At 29.9% G+C, this 20436-nt stretch overlaps 1 protein-coding gene across 1 annotated transcript; it reads right to left on the bottom strand.

Annotated features, from left to right (window-relative positions):
• Positions 1-4785: 4785 nt before the first annotated feature.
• LOC143232228 (uncharacterized) lies at positions 4786-19743 on the bottom strand. Its single transcript, XM_076467390.1, has 7 exons — positions 19655-19743; positions 18317-18404; positions 15626-15724; positions 14947-15071; positions 12341-12413; positions 5484-5582; positions 4786-4924 (listed from the first exon to the last, which is right to left on the bottom strand). The coding sequence occupies exons 2-7, from the start codon at positions 18397-18399 to the stop codon at positions 4786-4788; spliced, it is 618 nt and encodes a 205-aa protein (XP_076323505.1). The 5' UTR covers positions 18400-18404; positions 19655-19743.
• Positions 19744-20436: the final 693 nt, after the last annotated feature.

The following is a 20436-nucleotide window of genomic DNA, read 5'->3' on the forward strand; positions in this document are numbered from 1 at the left end:
AGCAAACAAAATTACAAGGAAGGACTGCATGAAAAAATAGCAAGTCCAAAGTTCTAACTATTTATTTTAGATCGTTATAAGTTAAAAAGCAAGCCGAAACAAAAACAAACAGTCATACCAAGGCAGGTCTCATCATACGTAAAATTTTAACTGATTAGAACATGGGCAAGAAAATGTAAAATTTTTGTACTTATGTATCTAGGTCACATAATGTAAGTCATACTTCATGTAAGTAGGCACTGATGACAACTTTTAACAAAACTTAAAGCAAGTCTGAAAGAAAATTATATCCACCTATGAACAAGTAATTCTTTATTGTAATGGAAGACTACTGTCTGTAAAGAATTTTTTTTTTTCAGAAATTACCTTTCTTTTCCAGCTTTTTGTGATTCCTGAAGGTTTTAAAAGACAGCTATCTCAAAACTACTTTATAAATTTGAGACAAATACAGATTTAATGGGAAGCCTGATAATAATTTTTCTAATAATGTTTGTAATAAATAAATATTTCTGGTGAATACATTTAAAGTTTCCGATTGATCAGCGGTAATCATATATATAGCATCCGAGGTTTATAGCACATCAACCATAGTAAACCAAATATATACACTGTGTCTTGGTGCGTCGCATTAGATGTATTTATACACGTGATCAGAGAGTTTATAGAAACGCTAGTCTCTAAACAATATACGCAATACAAGGTTTGCGTACCGACATATATATTGCTGATTCTTTAACTTGGAAATCTTCTATAATTTAGTAAATAGGAGGTGATTTTATAATTCAGTTTTAATTACAGATATTGTACATTTCTAAAAAGAAATTTAACTTAAAGAAATATCGATTTTAAGAAAAGATATATGATAGTAAATCTGTCAAACTCTTTTACCTTCAATATAAGAGTTTATAAAACCTTAAAACACTTTACATCAGATATCTGATATAATACAGATATTGATTTGCCGCTACAGTTTAGTTTACATGTTTCTGTAATAGAAATATCTTCCTGTTTGAGTTAATGCATAGAACGTGGGCATTTAACCCTAGCTGTTCCTAATTTAGAAGGATTGAACTAAGGGTAAGGTAGCAGGTAATCACAAACCATCACTAACCCTTGAGTTACTCTTTATTAACGAAAAGTGAGATGGACCTACCCATTAAATTGCTCAGACAGATGGAGACAGGCCAAGTATGCTATACAAATATATATATACATATCTATAGGATTGTGTGTATGTGTATGTGTACTTACATTTAATATTCGTGACATTTCGCCTGAAAGAGCGAATATATCGTTTACAGGATCACAAATGAATAGAATAGAATATGATATTTATAAATCTTATGATAAATGTACTAAAAATGCTCTAGGAGATCATGTTCACATATGTACTTTGTATATAATGTTATGATGATCCATGGTTTGTTTCACGGCACTACTCCTATACTCTGGAAAAAAGAATGTAAGCCGCACTTTAAAGATATACATTCGTTACAACAATGATGGTCAAATTCCACTACTACTTTATAGTATCTCACAAAAAAATGATGAATAGTGTGAACTTGTTTCTTTTCAAAATTATAAACGTTTAGCGCAGATATATTGGAGTAGAGTCATCGGTGGATACAAATAATAAAACAATTCAACATCAGACTTTCTTTTTCGACTTTCATGATTTTTTTCTACTGGTTTACTGACTTAAAACGCCAATCCTAAGGAAGTAGTTTTACTGGGAATCAGTAAATAGAAAACTCGCAAATACTGATTTTCAACTAAACATAAAAAGTTTAAATTAAATACATATACTTTTCAAATGTACAAACACATTATATAGACCATGTATAAGTAAAAATGAATTCTTAGTAAAATTAAAAAAATAATACTTAATAAAATGGGGAATAAAGTCTGATTAATCAGTGTTTATTAATATATATATATTTGTTTATATTTTCGTGTTGGGATTATGAAGCTTTAGAAACGCCTCCCAGTGGATCAGCGGTATGTTTGCGGACTTACAACGCTAAAAACCGGTTTTCGATACCTGTAGTGAGCAGAGCACAGATAGCCTATTGAGTAGCTTTGTGCTGAATTCAAAACAACAGCTTTAGAAACGTCTAACATTTCCTATTCATAGTTCAAAAAATTTATTTCCTTACATTAAAAAGAGCCTTTAAATCTTATAAACACTTGCATATCGAAATAAAAACTACATACAAATAAAATGCGTACCTTTAAAATAATAACGTAGTATTATATTCAATAACTATAATTTGAAAAATGTCATAGTGATACTTGCATAAATTGGTGCGACATATGTCCCCATGTCAAAATTAAAACACTAATTATAATATATATATAATTCTTTTTAGACAAATTCTTTATTGCACCCGGGAAGAAGTAATTTTTTTATTTTTCTAAAACACTTTTCATAACTCTAGCTCTGCAATCGTGTTCATACATTAATAGAAAGTTACCACATCTGATTAGAAAACTTAATCTTCCTTTAAATTTCTTTGCAATTTCTCAACAAATTCAAAATTACCCCTGATAAACTAGGAATATGAAATATATCATAAGTTTATTAATATATGTAAAAGGTCATTTAGAGGTTTACTAATATTAGTATATTCATTTGTATTTCGAACAACAAGTCATTAACCTCGTTTGATTTATGAATTTATTTATGTATATGTACTTATATATTTATGTATGTATGGATTTTTGGAAATATTAAGTTGGAACTTTCAAAGGTTTGAACAATTTCGCTCTTATAATGATAAATTATCATTTACTTGTTTTTGCTAAAATAATATAATTGAATTTTTCACAAATTAACTGTAATTAGAGACTGATATCTTCAACGTGATTAAAATCTGATTTATCTTTTACTAATGATTAATCTTTATTTCAAATTTTACTTATTTTTGAACACTTGTAATGTACTTAATCTATACATGAACTTTATGATATCATTTTACCTTATAATAGAAAACGTATTTGTATGTTATTTGTTATAGATTCTCAGTATTTCTTAAAGAGTGAAATTTGAAGTAAACAAACCGGTAGAAAATTTATGTATCTTTTCAAGACCCGTGAAAGTTCACACAAAGCGAAGATCAGTTTATAACAAGTGAGGAAATTGTCATGAAAAATAAACACATAAAATACCGCGAATTGCAATCCTGAAAGTGTGTATATTCTCCACGCGTGGACATAATAAAGCTACATAGCAATTTGGGTGAAAATCCACCCATGACATGTCACGTACTGACAGAAACATGCAACAGACAGAACTGTGTGTTATATATTTGTGTGTTTGTAATGAAATCTCAATGACAGTTATTTCTAAACACATTTTATTTAATAAAAATCCATAGCTTCAAAACAATTTATATATAAATACACAGCTTTACACTCCTCTGATGTGATGTACACTTATCAAACAAATACCAAATACTTCGTTTCTCATGAAGATGAACCAACGTCCCTCTTCATCGGAATGTTCACTTTTTCAGTTTTTATTGTTCCCCAATATTTAATTAAGATTTTAATTTTACCTTAGTTATTAGTTGATCATTATTCTAATGTATATTAAGAAATATGTTTGGCACCTGTTTACAAAACCGACTCAGTAAATTTATATTTTTATTGAACATTTTGATGTTCTTTGATCCAATGTAAAATCGTCCACACACATAAACAGTATCATAAACTTCAAACTCATCAACTTTTCATACCTTATCTATTACACATGTGAGAATATTATTTAACTCACAACGGGTAGAAAATATTACACTAAATTTTAATGTTTTTTATTATCTTGCATATTCTTGCTGATAATTCTTAGACATATAGGAAAAAACCTTGATGTAATTAACTTCACATTTTTCATTTTTCTGTATAATACCATTTTGAATGTGTTATCATGTATCATGTATATTCCTTTAATTATTTCAGTATCATATCATCTGCACCTGGCTACTGGTTTAAAATAAATTACTATTTTTAAGTAACAGTCTTGAGTGTAGATTCTCTGTGTTCTAAATACAAAAGTAGAAAAGGCAGATGATTTACTGAAATAATGTTAAAAGGTAAGTTAGAATAATCTACGAACAACCAAATTTTATTAAGGTTGAACATTATCTTTAAAGTTTTCCATCCTTTTTCTGGACTTCCTATATTAGTTGTTACAAATCTACGAGATTCCATGCGTAATAGGGCAGTTTGGCACTCTGTATATCCAGTATTACTCAAATCGTGTTTCCCATATATTAAATCAATCAAACTTCCATTTCTAACACTTCCATAAACAGTGTGCTTGCAATTATCTGCACGTTTAACATTTCAACAACAATACTCGAAGTAAGTAAATACAGCTCTTGCAGCCGAAATACTAGTACGTGTTTCTCAATCGAATTTAGTACCAAATATTTAATATTAAAGCATACAAGCTTAGGTGTAATATAGTTTGTCACTTATGTTATCATGCTTTATATCAATTAAAGAAACAATATCAATAGTTTAAATAGCAGTAAAAACTTTCATAAAACCTCCATGAATATCGTTACTTGTTGAGCGCAGTAAATGAATAATTAATTAAAATAAAACAATGCTTCATATTTAAAGAAACATAAGATTTAAATCACCAAGTAATAAAAAAACACAAAATGAAAAAATTACTGAAAATTGTATCCATATTTATAATATGGAACATCCAGTTAAAATGTGAAATTTCTATTATTTTATTGAAGACTCGAGATTCAACAATAGATCTAATTCTATCATTCATTCTTGGTTGCTGACGTCGCGACGCCGCCTACCAGGTCCACCAGCGAAATTGGCAGTAGCTAATCCCATGAGATGTTTAGCAGCTTGGCTTCCAGAAAATCCACGGGACAATCCTAAATCCAGTCCTCGCTTCTCACTAAATAATATCGGAATAAAAGATAATCAAAACATGTTGTATTGTTCACTTGACAACAAATCAGGGGCTCGATTCCCATCGTTGGAATAAGGAAATAGCCTAATGTGGATTACTATAAGAAAAACACACATTTAACAACAAAAACTGTTCAACAGAACAGTATTACAGATAAATAGTGAATTTACTGTGTGATGTTTGCAGTTCATTACATTTCAGTCAAAGTTTTTTATATCAACTTACATATAAGAGGAAAATATTTTTTACTTCCGAAAAGATATTTGTTAATTAAACTCCATATTAAAAGAATAAAACAGTTCTAGATCTGAAAGAGTCTTCGCTCTGATAGCTGCTTTGTTAGTTCAGTGTAATATTTAGCACCAGTTTACCTCTTTTTTCGTTTCCCTTTCAATTTTTCTCGTATATTTGAATATTTATTAACAATATAAGGTAACAGTTACATCAGGCTGATCGTTTTCTTATATATATTCTCTGATATTTAATTAATTATAAGTTTTGCGATTTCAAAACAATAAATAACAAATACAGTTTTATTACGTACGTTTTACCACTTTCAGAAGCAAGCAGACTTTCCACTACTCCGTACAATACTCGACTCACTTCATCAGGATGTTCTATTTCCACTGGAGCACGTTGGAATCTAAACATACATTATGGAATAATGTGAAACAGAAATACCTTACGGGGATAGTTAAAGGTGCATTTTGCGCATTTTCAACTTGTTTTTCAAGGATAAAACTACATAAAGTTACGATAAATTATTTTCATGATAATAACCACAGAGGGTAATTCATAATTACTGGTGTTTTGACGACATAAGGACACAAAGTTTAAGGAAAAAACTTATTATCGAGAAATAAATTTCTACGGACGTAGATAACACGTCAAAATTAATTTTATTTTTCATATATAGATGTAGAGTTCCGTTGTTCGAGAATAATATGTACTTTTGCAAGGCCCGAAAAACAAATGGGTGTAGGACATGTAAACTAAATATCAAAAAAGATATACTTACTAGTTTGTGGTGTTTATCAATAGCCAAAAATCCTACTAAAAATGAGTGCATTATTTCTGTGTACAACTACACAAACTAAATTTACATAGATTTTTTCATATTTATCGACTCCATCTGTGGAACAAATCACAGACCAATTCAATCTATCAAAAAAAGGTTCTTCTTTGTGTTCCTAAAAGTAGACTCAGGTTAGTTGGTTGGCTCAAACAGAGAAATTACCCAAGATGAAGAGAAACGTGAGCACAGTTGAACAACAGTTGATTAAACAGAATTATTAAACAAGTGAAAATTCTTTTTTGCAACTTAGCCAAAGTGACGAATTCACGGAAACTCAAAATATGAGGAGAAAAATAACCTATTTCTATCTTTCTTTCACATTATGCATGCGATCCGTTTTTTTACCAGTTTTTCTTTGATTTAATCTGGTAAATTACAATACGCTAAGAAATAGAAAATTATTACTAAAATAAGAATATACTTAGAAATGGTTTAAAAGTATTTTCATAAACCCATTAATTCCTTTCTAATACACATTCAGATTCAAATTATTTGACCCATATTGTGCAGTTTAGGAAAGTTATAAATTAGATAAATCCAAACATTTCGAAATGATGAAGTATCTTCAGTTCATCCCGTTTTAGAGGAAATATATATATTCTAAATAAGAAAAATTATTACGGATTTTCATAATCATTATTTCAAATTGATTTTATGAAAAAGGATTTGGTACACTCTTGGGAAAAAATGTAAAATAGGTTGTATTTCTCTAATGGAATGCTGAAGTAGTTTGTAATCTTCGAAGTTTGTTCTCCAGATGGCGTACTGGTTTGTTTTTTTTTTCTCTCTTAAGGCTACATGATGAAGAAACTGAACATAGGACATAAAACTCACCTCAAAACTAACATAATAAATTATTATACGTAATTGTAATAATAAAGAATTATGAAACAGAAATTTACCCTGTGTATTGTTGTTAAATAGAGACTAATCGTTTTAGATAAAAGTATTTCATTAATGTAATTTTAAACGTAGCTCAGGAACCCTTAGTTTACATAATAATTTAAATAATAAACGTGACTGGAAATGAATCTTATTTTCATTGTAAAGCTTCGTGTTTATCGTTATGTTACAATCCAAATAAACTAAGTACGTCGTACATAAAGACACGTTTATTTTTATAAAACATCTCAGTCAGCACGTGTTTAAATAGTCAAAATAATTTCTATCACTCTTATGTCACTACAGATAATGTTTTACCGATCGTTAGTGGAAGAGAATAAAGCTCACATAAATATCTACTTAATTAAAAGTGAGTTTAGAAAAATCAGAAATACCTAGTTCTGTGTAACAACATCCTGAGTTATTGATGTTGTAATTAAATATTTGGTGCCTTCGTAAGAAAGTGAGGTTAGTTTCAGCTATGCATAAAACTACATTTTTACTGTAGTTCGCGGCTCTCAGTTATGTGATTCACTGTAATATTACAAATATAAGATCCAAATGCTGTTACATAACACCCACCTATTTATCATTTCTTCCACTGAAAGACGTCATCTATTTGTTTGTTGTTGTTTTTGTAATTTCGCGCAAAGTTCCTCGAGGGCTATCTGCGCTACCCGTCCCTAATTTATCAGTCTAACATAAGAGAGAAGGCAGCTAGTCATCACCACCCACTGCCAACCCTTGGGCCACTTTTTTCCAACGAATAATGGGAGTGATCGTCACGTTACAACGCCCCCAGAACTAAAATGGTGGAACATGATAGGTGCGACGGGGATTTGAACCCGAGACACTCAGATTACGAGTCGCACGCCTTAACGGACCTGGCCATGCCGGACCGAGACGTTACCTGTCTATACGTAACAATAGAAATGACTCAAGGTTTTAGCTTCTATTTATAATGTATAATGGGCAGTCAGCAACAAAAACTCATATTCCAAGAGATCTGAATTTGCAGGTTTCCCTTTTAAAGGAAAAGTAATTGGTTTGGGTTCTAGTTGATATGAGCAAATCCTTTTGAAATTACACTTCTATGTTGGAAATACTAAAATGAGATAATTTTAAGAATGTGTTTTCTCACCTGCAACTATTCATGAGTTATTTTGGTATTTAAATTGAATAGCGTCATATTTACAATAATAGACAATATGAGGCAGCCATTAACCAGAACTAGTTCACTACTTAGTCGCTTTTAACCGAATAGGAGATATACAGCTGTTGTTACAAACGTCCTTTAGTCGAATGCGAGATATGAATTCGAAGTCAAACATGACAACAACGCTGTAGAAAGTAATAATCTAAACTGGTATGAAGGAAAGATAATTTAACTATTAGGTGTTCTGTCCTCAGAATCTGGTAATTGAATCTAAAATAATTTTAATCATATAGAACTTAATATAACTACGTTGCATTAAAATATCTTCTCGGTTCAATAGGATTCTTATTAATAATTGAAAGCTTTCGTACATAAGACATATAAAATATACAATCGTATATCTCACTCGATAATATAACTGGAGTATACTAAATAAGATTAAAGTATAACACTAATTTAAGGTGTATGTACAAGAGACTTATACTTGAAAATAATGAGAATATTCTGTAACCTACCTGTACTGAGGCTTCCGTTAGGACTGACATCAGGAGAAACATGATAATGAAACCAACGATTACTGATACCTTGACCATAGTGTCTATATAACAATAAAGAACACGAAGTACAAGTTAATAACAAGATTATATAAAGTATATCACATTATGACCAATTTTGATTACGTCTGCAGATAGCAGTGAAACTAAGATACCAAAAACTACGCAAGATATAGAGGACATGCTGTTTAGATCTATAGTTCATTAAATGGACATTTTTCATGTTTATATTAATATTGAAATATTGAGTTACAACAACGTATCCAAACTTTATCTGAAATTGTTGTTACAAATACGCAACTTAAATAAAAACACAAAAGGCCCTATTGAAGACTAGTGAGTTTGCCTTCTTTCTGTGCTATTAACGAAATTAAGTCTATCTGATAACACATTACTAGGATTTATCATTTTATTAACACAAACTTCCAACCATTTTCAGTCTGCCAATTTCTTTTATTATCACAACCAAACGACTCTATGAAAACAACACTATAAACAAAATTACAATCTAGTATGACTAATAGTCTCTGAAGTTAAGATCCTCGCACTTAATGTAATGGGCTTTGTTGCCTGTATATCGAAAGCATATGTGACTGTAATGGCCGTGTAATATTTTGTACTTTATTTGTCTTATAATTTTGCGAAAATCTACACAAAATAGATATCAATCGATAGTTACACTAACAGTTTAAAAGCTAAACAACAAGTGAAGAGGTTCCGCTAACAAATCTTGAGATAATATTATCTAGTAGAATCGTTGTAAGTTACGTCACTCTTACATGCCATTCACTCCAAAAGAACAGCAAATAGCAGCAAACTACTGATCATTCAATTGGCGTATTAGTCGAACGATTCATTTGGTATTTAGCGTCACATTCCGTTACAGGATATAACTCTACATACACCAGGAGGTTAAAAATTATGTTGTATTTTTCAGTTTTTTTCCTACAGTTATTTGTTGCTCACTAATGGTTCGCGTCATTAATCTCTTCTGTCAGAGAGAGTAAAACAGAAGTTTTATTGTACTTTGTTAGTAGCTCCTAAACTTAAATAGCTAGAAAGCATAATTACACATACAGATTAAAATGTGAAAATTACTCTAACTACATAAAAAGTATTAGTCAAACATTACGGAACAGTATTACATTCATGAATGATTACATTAAACCGACACGAAATTAATATGGATTTAGTTTTTTTTTATATAGAATATGACGTTTTTAATGGTATAACACTTTACCATCCATTTAAAAAAATTCAAATAAACAAACCCACCATGAATGTTTTCAAGTGTTGATTATAACACGTTGTTACTGAAGTACTGATTTGATAGTGTGTATAAGTTAAAAGATGTGAATTTACCTTTCGAGTGAAGCAGAGACTCAGCTGAAAGTTCCACTATTTAACCAGGTAGGATCTTGAGACTACTGGTGGGACTCGTTCAGTTCTGTTGACTGACTACCTGATATGATAGGCTCACTGCTTTTATAGAGAACTCAGTTAGTGGAGAATGCAAGATTGACGTCCGTATATTGTCACCTGGACACTTTTATTTCTGGTTATGGAGAGTATAAGATCTGTTGAACAATCTGGGCGGAGTTGGTATAGCAGTGTTAAATAAAACAGTGAAACAGACGTGGTTATATGTAGATGTTGGACAATATTCTGTATACAAGTAGATTTATCTTGTCATTAACTAAACTCCGAATGTTAACGATAATGTTTTGCCATTAGTTTCTCATGCTGTTGTTCCTGTGATTTGAAATATGGAATTTACGAGCTTTATTATCAACAACATTCACAATATTGATATTTCAGTGGTACTTAAAGATATTGTTCGATTGCACTATACTTGTTAGCGTATTCTTCAATCGCTTACGTAATTTAATAGAAATTATTATTTTGTTCTTAGAATCTCCTAAAAATTCTTCGTATTAAATATAAGATATTGCATTTGTGTACAAATTAAATATTTCTAAACTTGCTCTTTAAATAATTAATTAATGTTTTTATTAACATGCATTATAAAAAAAAATATTATTGCAATATTTTCTTATTCAAAACTACAAACAACTACAAATCTATCTTAAAGATATATATATGTTTCACGTCTTATTGGACAGTGAAAAATTTCTATTAAACTCGAACATTTTTTCTGATGTAAGCCTTTCTTGGAATATAATACTTTTAAAGAATAATACACATTGATATATTAAAACTTAATAAGTACTTTAGTGTTACTTATATTCGAAAGTTTTAAAAATTGCTTCTCAATAAAACCTCAATAAAATACTTTAAAATAACAGGATGTATTGAAATATTACAATTTAATGAATATAGTAGTATTAATTAAAATGGAAAGTATCAAAATTTGTTATTGTAACTAAATGTTCTAATAATAAGTTATTTCTATGACACTATGACTATTTTTGTCTCACACCACATTGTAGCTCCGAGTAAAGTACATCACAGAGCGACTATTATAACAGTATAATATCAGGTTTCTGTGCTATACAAGAATAGTAAAATTTATTAAAAAAAGCAAAATTTCTTTCACTCACTTTGAATAGTGATATCTGATGAATTAGATACATTAACTTTCTTCAAACACAGTCATAAAATAAACTAAAACTTTTTGTTATCCAGGAGCTAATATTTTATATATATCAATGAGTTGTGGAAGAGTATTAGAATATTGAAAGTTGGTTAATGTTTGTCCAATATTTAAAGAAGGTGATAAACATTGATCAAGAAATTATATGTCAGTTAAACTTACACCTGTAGTTTAAATAGTGTGGTTGAAGATGCGCTTAAAGCAGTTTGATATAGTGTCAAAAAACCAGCGTGGTTCACTATTGAAAGCCTTGTTTATCAAATTTCCCGACATTGTTTAAAAGTAAAAGACAAAGAGTAGTAATAAATATAGTTAGATCTAACTGTGTCACAGTAACAATGATGTACCTCAGGTCTCTGTGCTGGATCGACTGCTGTTTGTGATTGATATTGACCTTGGAATGACTAACAAAATAGTGAAGTGTGCAGATGATATAAAGATGTTTTGGTAGGCTAACTATATCAATGATACTGTAGACTTTCAGGGACACTTACATTATTTGATACATTGAGCTCAAACATGACAGATGGTGTTTATCTATCCAAAAGACAAGATAATGCATACAGGTTTACACAATTGAAATATTCTTTTTTACAATTTAAATCATTAAATCTTTTTACAATCATTAAATATTGTGGTTGAAGATAAAGATCTTGGTGATTTAGAAATATCTTAAGCTAATTAATTGTGGCTAGCTACTAGGATTTGATTTAGCATATTGGGTAGAAATATTGAATACAAAAAAAGTATATTTTATTGTTTTTCTGTATAGATCCCTTGTAAGATATTGTCTTCTGTACTGTGTACAGTTTTGAAGTTTCTTCTTTATAAAAGAATCATTCAATTATTTGTAGGTTCAAAGAAGAGCAACTAGGATGACACCTGAAATAATAGAACTTTTCTAGAAATCTTTAATATCATGGCAACTTCTAAACAAATTCAAAATTATTTTAATAACAATAGGAATATGAAATAAAATTATTTTAATAATATGTCTAAAACGTGATTTAAATGTTATATAATATACTTAATTTCTACCCACAATCGAGCTTTCTGAAATATCTGGAGGTTTGCTGATATTAATGTATTCATTTTTTAATTCGAACAATAAGTTATTAACCTCGTTTGATTTTTATATTTGAGGAAGTACATAAAGGTACCCAATTCCTGAAGTTTTTTCTGATAATCTCTTCCTTTATGAAAACAAAATCATTTTAAATTCGTCAAAAAAAAAAGGTAGTGTTTTGATATCAAAGTTTTCCATTTGAATTTGTTTAAACCTACCATTTCTTGGTAAACCAATAAAATTACTGAAATTTTTATACGTTATCTTGTTATAAAATTGCTTGTTCATTTTTATGAATTTTTGGAGTTATTAAGTTGGAACATTTGAGGTTTAGTGCGATTTCCGCTCTTGTAGTGATAAATTATCCTTTACTTGTTTTCAGTAACATAACATAATTCAATTTTTTCACAAATTAACTATACTTAGGGACTTATTTGTTGAACAGGTATAACTCTGATTTACCTTTTACTAAAGATTCATCTTTATTTCAACCTTTATTTCTTTTTGATCACTTGTAATTAATCTGTACATAAACTTTATAACATAGTTTTAATTTTTAGTTTAAAACGGTATTTGTATGTAAATTGGTTATAGAATCTAAGTAAAACTATTTCCTGAAGAATGATATTTGAAGTAACGAAACCGGTAGAATAAATTAAGAAAGGAAGAAAACAAGGTTGTGACAAAAACCGCAAAATTTAAACTGAATATTTATGTTTCTTCTCACGGACCCGTGAAACTTCATACAAAGTTTAGTGAACATCCATTAATAAGAAGTGAGGTAATTGTTTAAATTCGTTCTCTGGAACAAATGAACATTCACAGCAATTTTGGTGAAAATCCACCTACAACATGCGATGTAGTTTCATAAATATACAACTGACAGTGCTTTGGTTTAAATATCATGTAACTCTACTATAGGGCTATCTGCGCTTGCCGTCCCTAATTTAGTGGTGTAAGAGTAGAGGGAAGGCTGTTCGTCATCACTAGCCACCGTCAACTCTTGGGCTACTCTTTTACCAAAGAATAGTGGGAGTAAACGTAACATTATAATACCCCCACGACTGAAAAAACGAGCATGTTTGGTACGACTGGAATTTAACCCGCGACCCTCAGATTACGAGTCGCACGCCTTAACACGCTAGGCCATGCCAATAATTTAAATAAATACCACGTACTTCGTTTGTTATGAAGCTAAACCCATGTCCCTGTTCATCACAGTGATCTGTTTTTCAATTTTGTAGGTTCTATAATATATAATTAATATTTTAATTTCACCTCAGGTGTTAGTTTAACATTATTGAAATATATATTTTTAAATGTGTTTGACAAATGTTTTACAAAGACCGACTCAGTTAATTTATATTTTTTGTAGAATATTTTGTTGTTCTTTGACACAGTGTAAAATCGTCTACACGCATAAACCGTATTATAAACCTCACATTCATCAACTTCTGATACTTTAACAATTATACATGTGAAAATATTATTTAACTAAGAACAGGTAGAAAATGTTACACTACATTCTAAGATTTTTTAATTATGTTGCATAATATTGCTGATAATTCTTAGATATGTAGGAAGAAAACCTTGATGTATTTTCATATTTTTTTAAATTTCTTCATGATACCATATATAATGTATTATAATGTGTCATGTACAATCCATCAATGATACCAATATCATATCACCTATACTTGGCTACTGGTTTAAAATAAATTACTATTTTTAAGTAACAGTCATGAGTGTAGATTCTCTGTGTTCTAAATACAAAAGTAGAAAAGGCAGATTATTTACTGAAATAATATTAAAAGATAAGTTCAAATAATCTACAAAAAACCAAATTTTATTAAGGTTGAATATTATCTTTAAAGTTTTCCATCCTTTTTCTGGACTTCTCCATATTATTTGTAACAAATATAGGAAGTCCCTTGCGTAATAGGGCAATTATGTAATCTGTATATGCAATTTTACTCAAATTGTATTTTCCATTTAATAAATTAATCAAACTTTAATTTCTAACAGTTTAATAAACAGCGTGCTTGCAATTACCTGCACGTTTAACATTTCAACAACAATACTCATAGTAAGTAAATACAGCTCTTTTAGCCAAAATATTGGTATGTATTTCATAATCGAATTTAGAACCAAATAGTAGAAATTAAAGCATTCAAGCTTATGTGTAATTTAGTTTCTCATTTACATTATGATGGTTTATACCAATTAAAAAAGCAATAGCAAAATATTAAATAGCAGTAGAGTTATAAACTTGTATCATAAAACCAAGCACAATATCGTTACTTGTTGAGGGTAGGAAGTAAATAAATAATTAAAATAAAACAAAGCTTCGTATTTAAACAAATATAAGATTAGGACACCGAGTAATAGACAAAACAAAATCAAAAACAATAACTAAGTAAATGTATCCAGACATTTCTTATCCTTAAAATGAACGTCTTATATGATCTACCACAAAAGATGCTGTCAAAAAATAAAGAAAGAAAGAAAACCGTATTTTGTGCAGAAAGTACTTTATTCTTACAAGTACACTATATTACATTTATAATGTCGAACATCCCCTTAAAATGCAATTTTTTAAAATTTTGTTTAAGACTTCACATTTGACAATAGCTCAAATTCTATCATTCATTCTTCGTTGCTTACGTCGCGACGCCGCCTACCAGGTCCACCAGCAAAATTGGCAGCAGCTAATCCCATGAGATGTTTAGCAGCTTGGCTTCCAGAAAATCCACGGGACAATCCTAAGTCCAGTCCTCGCTTCTCACTAAATAATATCGGAATTAAAGATAATCAAAACATGTTGTATTGTTTACTTAACAACAAATCAGAGGCTCGATTCCTCTCGTTGGGATCAGGAAATAGCCCAATGTGGATTATTATAAAAAAACACATTTAACAACAAAAACTGTTCAACAGAACAGTATTACAGATAAATAGTGAATTTACTGTGTGATGTTTGCAGTTCATTACATTTTAGTCAAATATTTCTTAAATCAATTTACACGTATAAGGAAAATATTTTATACATCCGAATAATATTTCTTTATTAAACTGAATAGTGAAAGAAAAATAGTTGTAGACCAGAAAAGTCTTCGTTCTGAAAGCTGCTATGATTGTTCAGTGAAATATTTAGCTCTAGTTTACCTCTGTCTTCCTTTTTCTTTCAATTTCATCGAATATTTTAATATTTATTAGTAATAGAATGCAATAACAGTTTCTTAAGGCTTTTCGTGTTTTATAGATACTTTTTCTTATAATCAAATAATTATAAGTACAGAGATTTCAAAACATTAAATGACAAATACAGTTTTTACGTACGTTTTACCACTTTCAGAAGCGAGCAGACTCTCCACTACTCCGTTCAATACTCGCCTTGCTTCATCAGGATGTTCAATTTTCCATAGAGCGCGTTGAAACCTAAAAGCATATTAGTCAATAATGTGAAAGAGAACTACCTCACAGGAATAGTCAAAGGTACATTTTGCAACATGAAACTTTTTATTGAAGAATAAATCTAGATAAAATTACAACAAAATCATAATGTATTTTCGTGATATGAACCTGAGATGGTACTACATAATTATTGGTGTTTCGGGAACATAAGGAAACAAAGTATATCGAGAAATATTATTATGGAGAAATAAATTTCTAGGTAGGAAGTTACGGCGTCATAATTAACCTTATTTTTCTTATCTAGATGTAGAGTACCCTTGTTCGAGAATAATAAGTACTTTTTTTTCTAAAGAAAAAGAAGTGTAGGATATTTGGAGTATATGCCAATTACCAATGACTTGTATTGAGTTCTCTCTAATCCATATACCTACTAGTTTGTTATGTTTAACAATAGCCAATAATTCTACCAGAAATGAGTGCATTATTTCTCTGTAAAGCTGTAGAAACTAAATTTACATAAGTTTCCAGATTTATCGACTATATTTGCGGATCAAATCACAGACCAATGTATTTTATCCAGTAAAGTTCTTGTGTATGTTGCTAAAAGCATATTTACTTTATTTGCTGTAGTAATTGGCTCAAACAGACAGAGAAATTCCCGAAGCTGAAGAGCAGAATGAACGTAACCAAAGAGAAGAAATCACGAACATTTTAATTATGAGATGAAAGCCATCCTATTTTTAAATTGTTTTTTACATTATGCATGCGATCTGTATTTTACCTCTTTTTCTCTGATTCAAATTAAGGATTTACGATACACTGATAAAAAATATTCAGCCTCACATTATATGACCCATATTATGAAGTTTGGAAAATTTATAAAAAGGACAAATCCATACATTTCGAACTAATGTATTATCTTCACACCATCTTCTTTGGAAGGAAATATATCTATTCCAAATTAAAAAAAAAATGGTTACAGGAGTTTTATCATTATTTGAAATTTATAATATCAACAAAGGATGTGGTTCACTCTTGGATAAATATGTAAAATAGATTGTATTTTTGGAATGAAAGTTGACAATTATCGATAATTGGAAAGCTGAAGTAGTTCATAATATTTAAAGGTTGTTACCCAGATGTCGATTTGATTTTTTTTTCTCTCTTCAGGCTACATGATGGAGAAACTGAACATAGAACATGAAACTCACTTCAAGACTAACCTAATAAATTATTATACGTAATTCTACTAATAAAGAAATGTGAAACAGAAATTTACTTTGTCTATTGTTGTTAAATAGATATTAATAGTTTTAGATAAAAGTATTTCATTAATGTAATTTTAAACGTAGCTCAGGAACCCTTAGTTTACATAATGATTTAAATCATGACTATTTCAGTGAAAGAACCTTGTTTTCAATGTAAAGGTTCGTGTTTACCGTTATGCTACAATCGGAAATAATTTAAGTACGTCGTACATAAAGACACGTTATTTTTATAAAACATCTCAGTCAGCACGTGTTTACATCAGTCAGAATAATTTCTATCACTCTTATGTCAATACAGATAATGTTTTACCGATCGCTAGTGGAAGAGAATAAAGCTCACTTAAATATCTACTTAATTAAAAGTGAGTTTAGAAAAATCAGAAATACCTAGTTCTGTGTAACAACATCCTGAGATATTGATGTTGTAATTAAATATTCGGTGCCTTCGTAAGAAAGTGAGATTAGTTTCAGCTATGCATAAAACTACATTTTTACTGTAGTTCGCGGCTCTCAGTTATGTGATTCACTGTAATATTACAAATATAAGATACAAATGCTGTTACATAACACCCAACTACTTATCATTTCTTTAATTGGAAAACGTTATTTGTCTCAATGGAACAATATAAATGACTGAAGCATTTACTTTCTATTTATAATGTACAATGTGCAGTCAGCGACAGAAACTCATATTCTAAGAGACCTGGAATAAGCAGTTTTCCCTTTAAAAGCAAAAGTAGTTGGTTTGGATTCTATTTGATATTAGCAAATCCTTTTGAAATTACACCTCTCAGTTGGAAATACGAAAATGAGGTAATGTTAAGAATGACTTCTCTCGCCTGAAGCGTGATTTTGGTAATAAAATTGAATAGTGTGATATTTACAATAGAAAATATGAGGCAGCCATTAACCAGTACTCTTTCACTATTTAGTCACTTTTAAACGAATAGGATTATATATAGCTATAGTTATAAACGTTCCTTAGCTGAATACGAAATACGAATTCGAAAGCAAACATGATAACAAGGCTGTAGAAGGTAATAATCTAAAGTGATGTTAAAGAAAGATAATTTACCAATTGTAGTTCTTTCTTCACAATTTAGTAATTAAATCTAAAGTAATTCTAACTTACATAGTTTAAGGTAAGTATGTTGTGTAATGAAATATCTATTCGGCTCAATAGGGTTGTTATTATTAATTCAATGCTTTCGTACATAAGACTTATAAAGTGTGTATGTATGTACAATCAGATATCTCACCCTATAGTATAACTGGAGTACACTAACTAAGAGTAAAGTATAACACTAATTTAAGATATATGTATAAAAAACTATATTCTATAACCTACCTGTACTGAGGCAAGGAAGCTGACAAGGCTGACATCAGGAGAAACATGATAATGAAACCAACGATTACTGATATTTTGACCATAGTGTCTATATAAGAATAAAGGACACAAAGTATAAGTTAATAATGGTATTAGATAAAGTATATCACATTATGTCCAATTTTGATAAAGTCTGCAGATAGCAGAGAAATTAAGACACCAAAAACTACACAAGATATAGAGGACATGCTGTTTAGATCTATAGTTCATTAAATTGATATGTTGCACATTTATATTAATATTGAAATATGGAATTACAACAACGTATCCAAACTTTATCTAAACTTATTATTACAAACACGTAACTTAAATAAAAGCACAAAAGGCCCTTTTGAAGACTAGTAAGTTTGCCTTCTTTCTATGCTATTAACGAAATTAAGTCTATTTGATAACATATCACTAGAATTTATAATTTTATTAACGTAAACTTCCAACCATTTTTGATCTGCCACTTTCTTTTATTATCACAACCAAACGACCATATGAAAACAACACTATAAACAAAATTACATTGTAGTAAGACTGATAGTCTCTGAACTTAAGATCCTCGCACTTAATGTAATGTTACATCTGTTACAAGTAACAGGCTTTGTTACCTGTATATCGAAGGCACATGTGACTGTAATGGCCATGTAATATTTTGTACATTATTTGTCTTAGAATTTCGCGGAAAGCTACAAAAAATAGATATCAATCCATAGTTACACTAACAGTCTAAAAGCAAGACAAAAAGTGAACAGCATTCGCCAACATATTTTGTGATAATATTATCTAAAAGTATAGTTGTAAGTTACATCGCTCTAATGAAAGTCAAATAGCAGCTAACAACTGATCGTTCAATTGACGTACTAGTCAAACGATTGATCTGGTAATTAGCGTCACATTGCGTTGTATCATATACCTCTACATACACCCGAAGTTAAAAAATTAGTGTTGTATATTTCAGTTTTTCAGACAATCATTTTATGCTCACTGATATTGATCTCTTCTGTCCTAGACGGTACAACAGAAGTAATTTGTTCGTACCTTCTAAGGGTAAAAACCTAAAAAGCATATTTACACATACAGATTAAAATGTGAAAGTTATTCTAAGAAGATAAAAGGTATATGTCAAATATTATGGAACTATATGAGATTCATGAATATAGAATATTACGTTTTTAAAGGTATAACATTTTCCCATCCACTATAACAATTCAAATAAACAAACACACCATGAATGTTTTCAACTATTAATTATAACACGTTGTTACTGAAGTACAGATTTGGTTGTGTATAAGTTAAGAGATATGAATTTACCTGTAGAGTAAATCAGAGACTCAGCTGAAAGTTCCACTATTCTTCCAGGTAGGATCTTTAAATTGCTGGTGGGACTCGTTCAGTGCTCTTGACTGACTACCAGATAGGATAGGCTGACTGCTTTTATAGAGAACTCAGTTAGTGGAGAATGCAAGATTGACGTCCATATGACGTCACCTAGACACTTTTATTACTGGTCATGGAGAGTATGAAGTCTGTAGAACAATCTGGGCGGAGTTGTTATAGCAGTGTTTAATAGAACATTGAAACAGACTTGGTGAGATGTAGATGTTGGACAATATTATGTATACAAGTAGATTTATTTTGTCATTAACCAAACTCCGTATGTTAACGATAATGTTTTGTCATTAGTTTCTTATGCTGTTGTTCCTGTGATTTGAGATATAGAATTTACGAGCTTTATTATTAACAATATTTGCAATATTGATGTTTCAGTGGTACTTAAAGATATTGTTCTATTACAGTACTACTTGTGAGCGTATTCTTTAAACAGTTATTTAACAAAAAAAAAGGAATTATTATTTCGTTCTTAGAACCTTCTAAAAATCCTTCGTATGAAACTTAAGATATTGCATTATTGTAAAGTAAAATATATGTATTCTTGCTTTTATAATAATTAATTAATGGTTTTAATAGCATGCATTACAGTGTAAGAAAAAAAGCTGGGCTATTCTTAACCAACGAATAGTGGAATTGATGGTAACTTATAACGCCACTAAGGCTGAAAGTGGGAACATATTTGGTGTTAACCCGCATAAGAT

Source organism: Tachypleus tridentatus, chromosome 1 (assembly GCF_004210375.1).
Source record: "Tachypleus tridentatus isolate NWPU-2018 chromosome 1, ASM421037v1, whole genome shotgun sequence".
NCBI classification, from domain to species: domain Eukaryota; kingdom Metazoa; phylum Arthropoda; class Merostomata; order Xiphosura; family Limulidae; genus Tachypleus; species Tachypleus tridentatus.

Excerpts from the sequence above, each read along its gene's own strand:
- LOC143232228 (XM_076467390.1), bottom strand. The coding sequence starts at position 18,399 with ATGGTCAAAATATCAGTAATCGTTGGTTTCATTATCATGTTTCTCCTG. Across the intron at positions 15,072-15,625 it reads GCTTCTGAAAGTGGTAAAAC|TGAGAAGCGAGGACTGGACT; the intron begins GTACGTAAAAAC and ends GATATTATTTAG. Across the intron at positions 4,925-5,483 it reads GCTTCTGAAAGTGGTAAAAC|TGAGAAGCGAGGACTGGATT; the intron begins GTACGTAATAAA and ends GATATTATTTAG.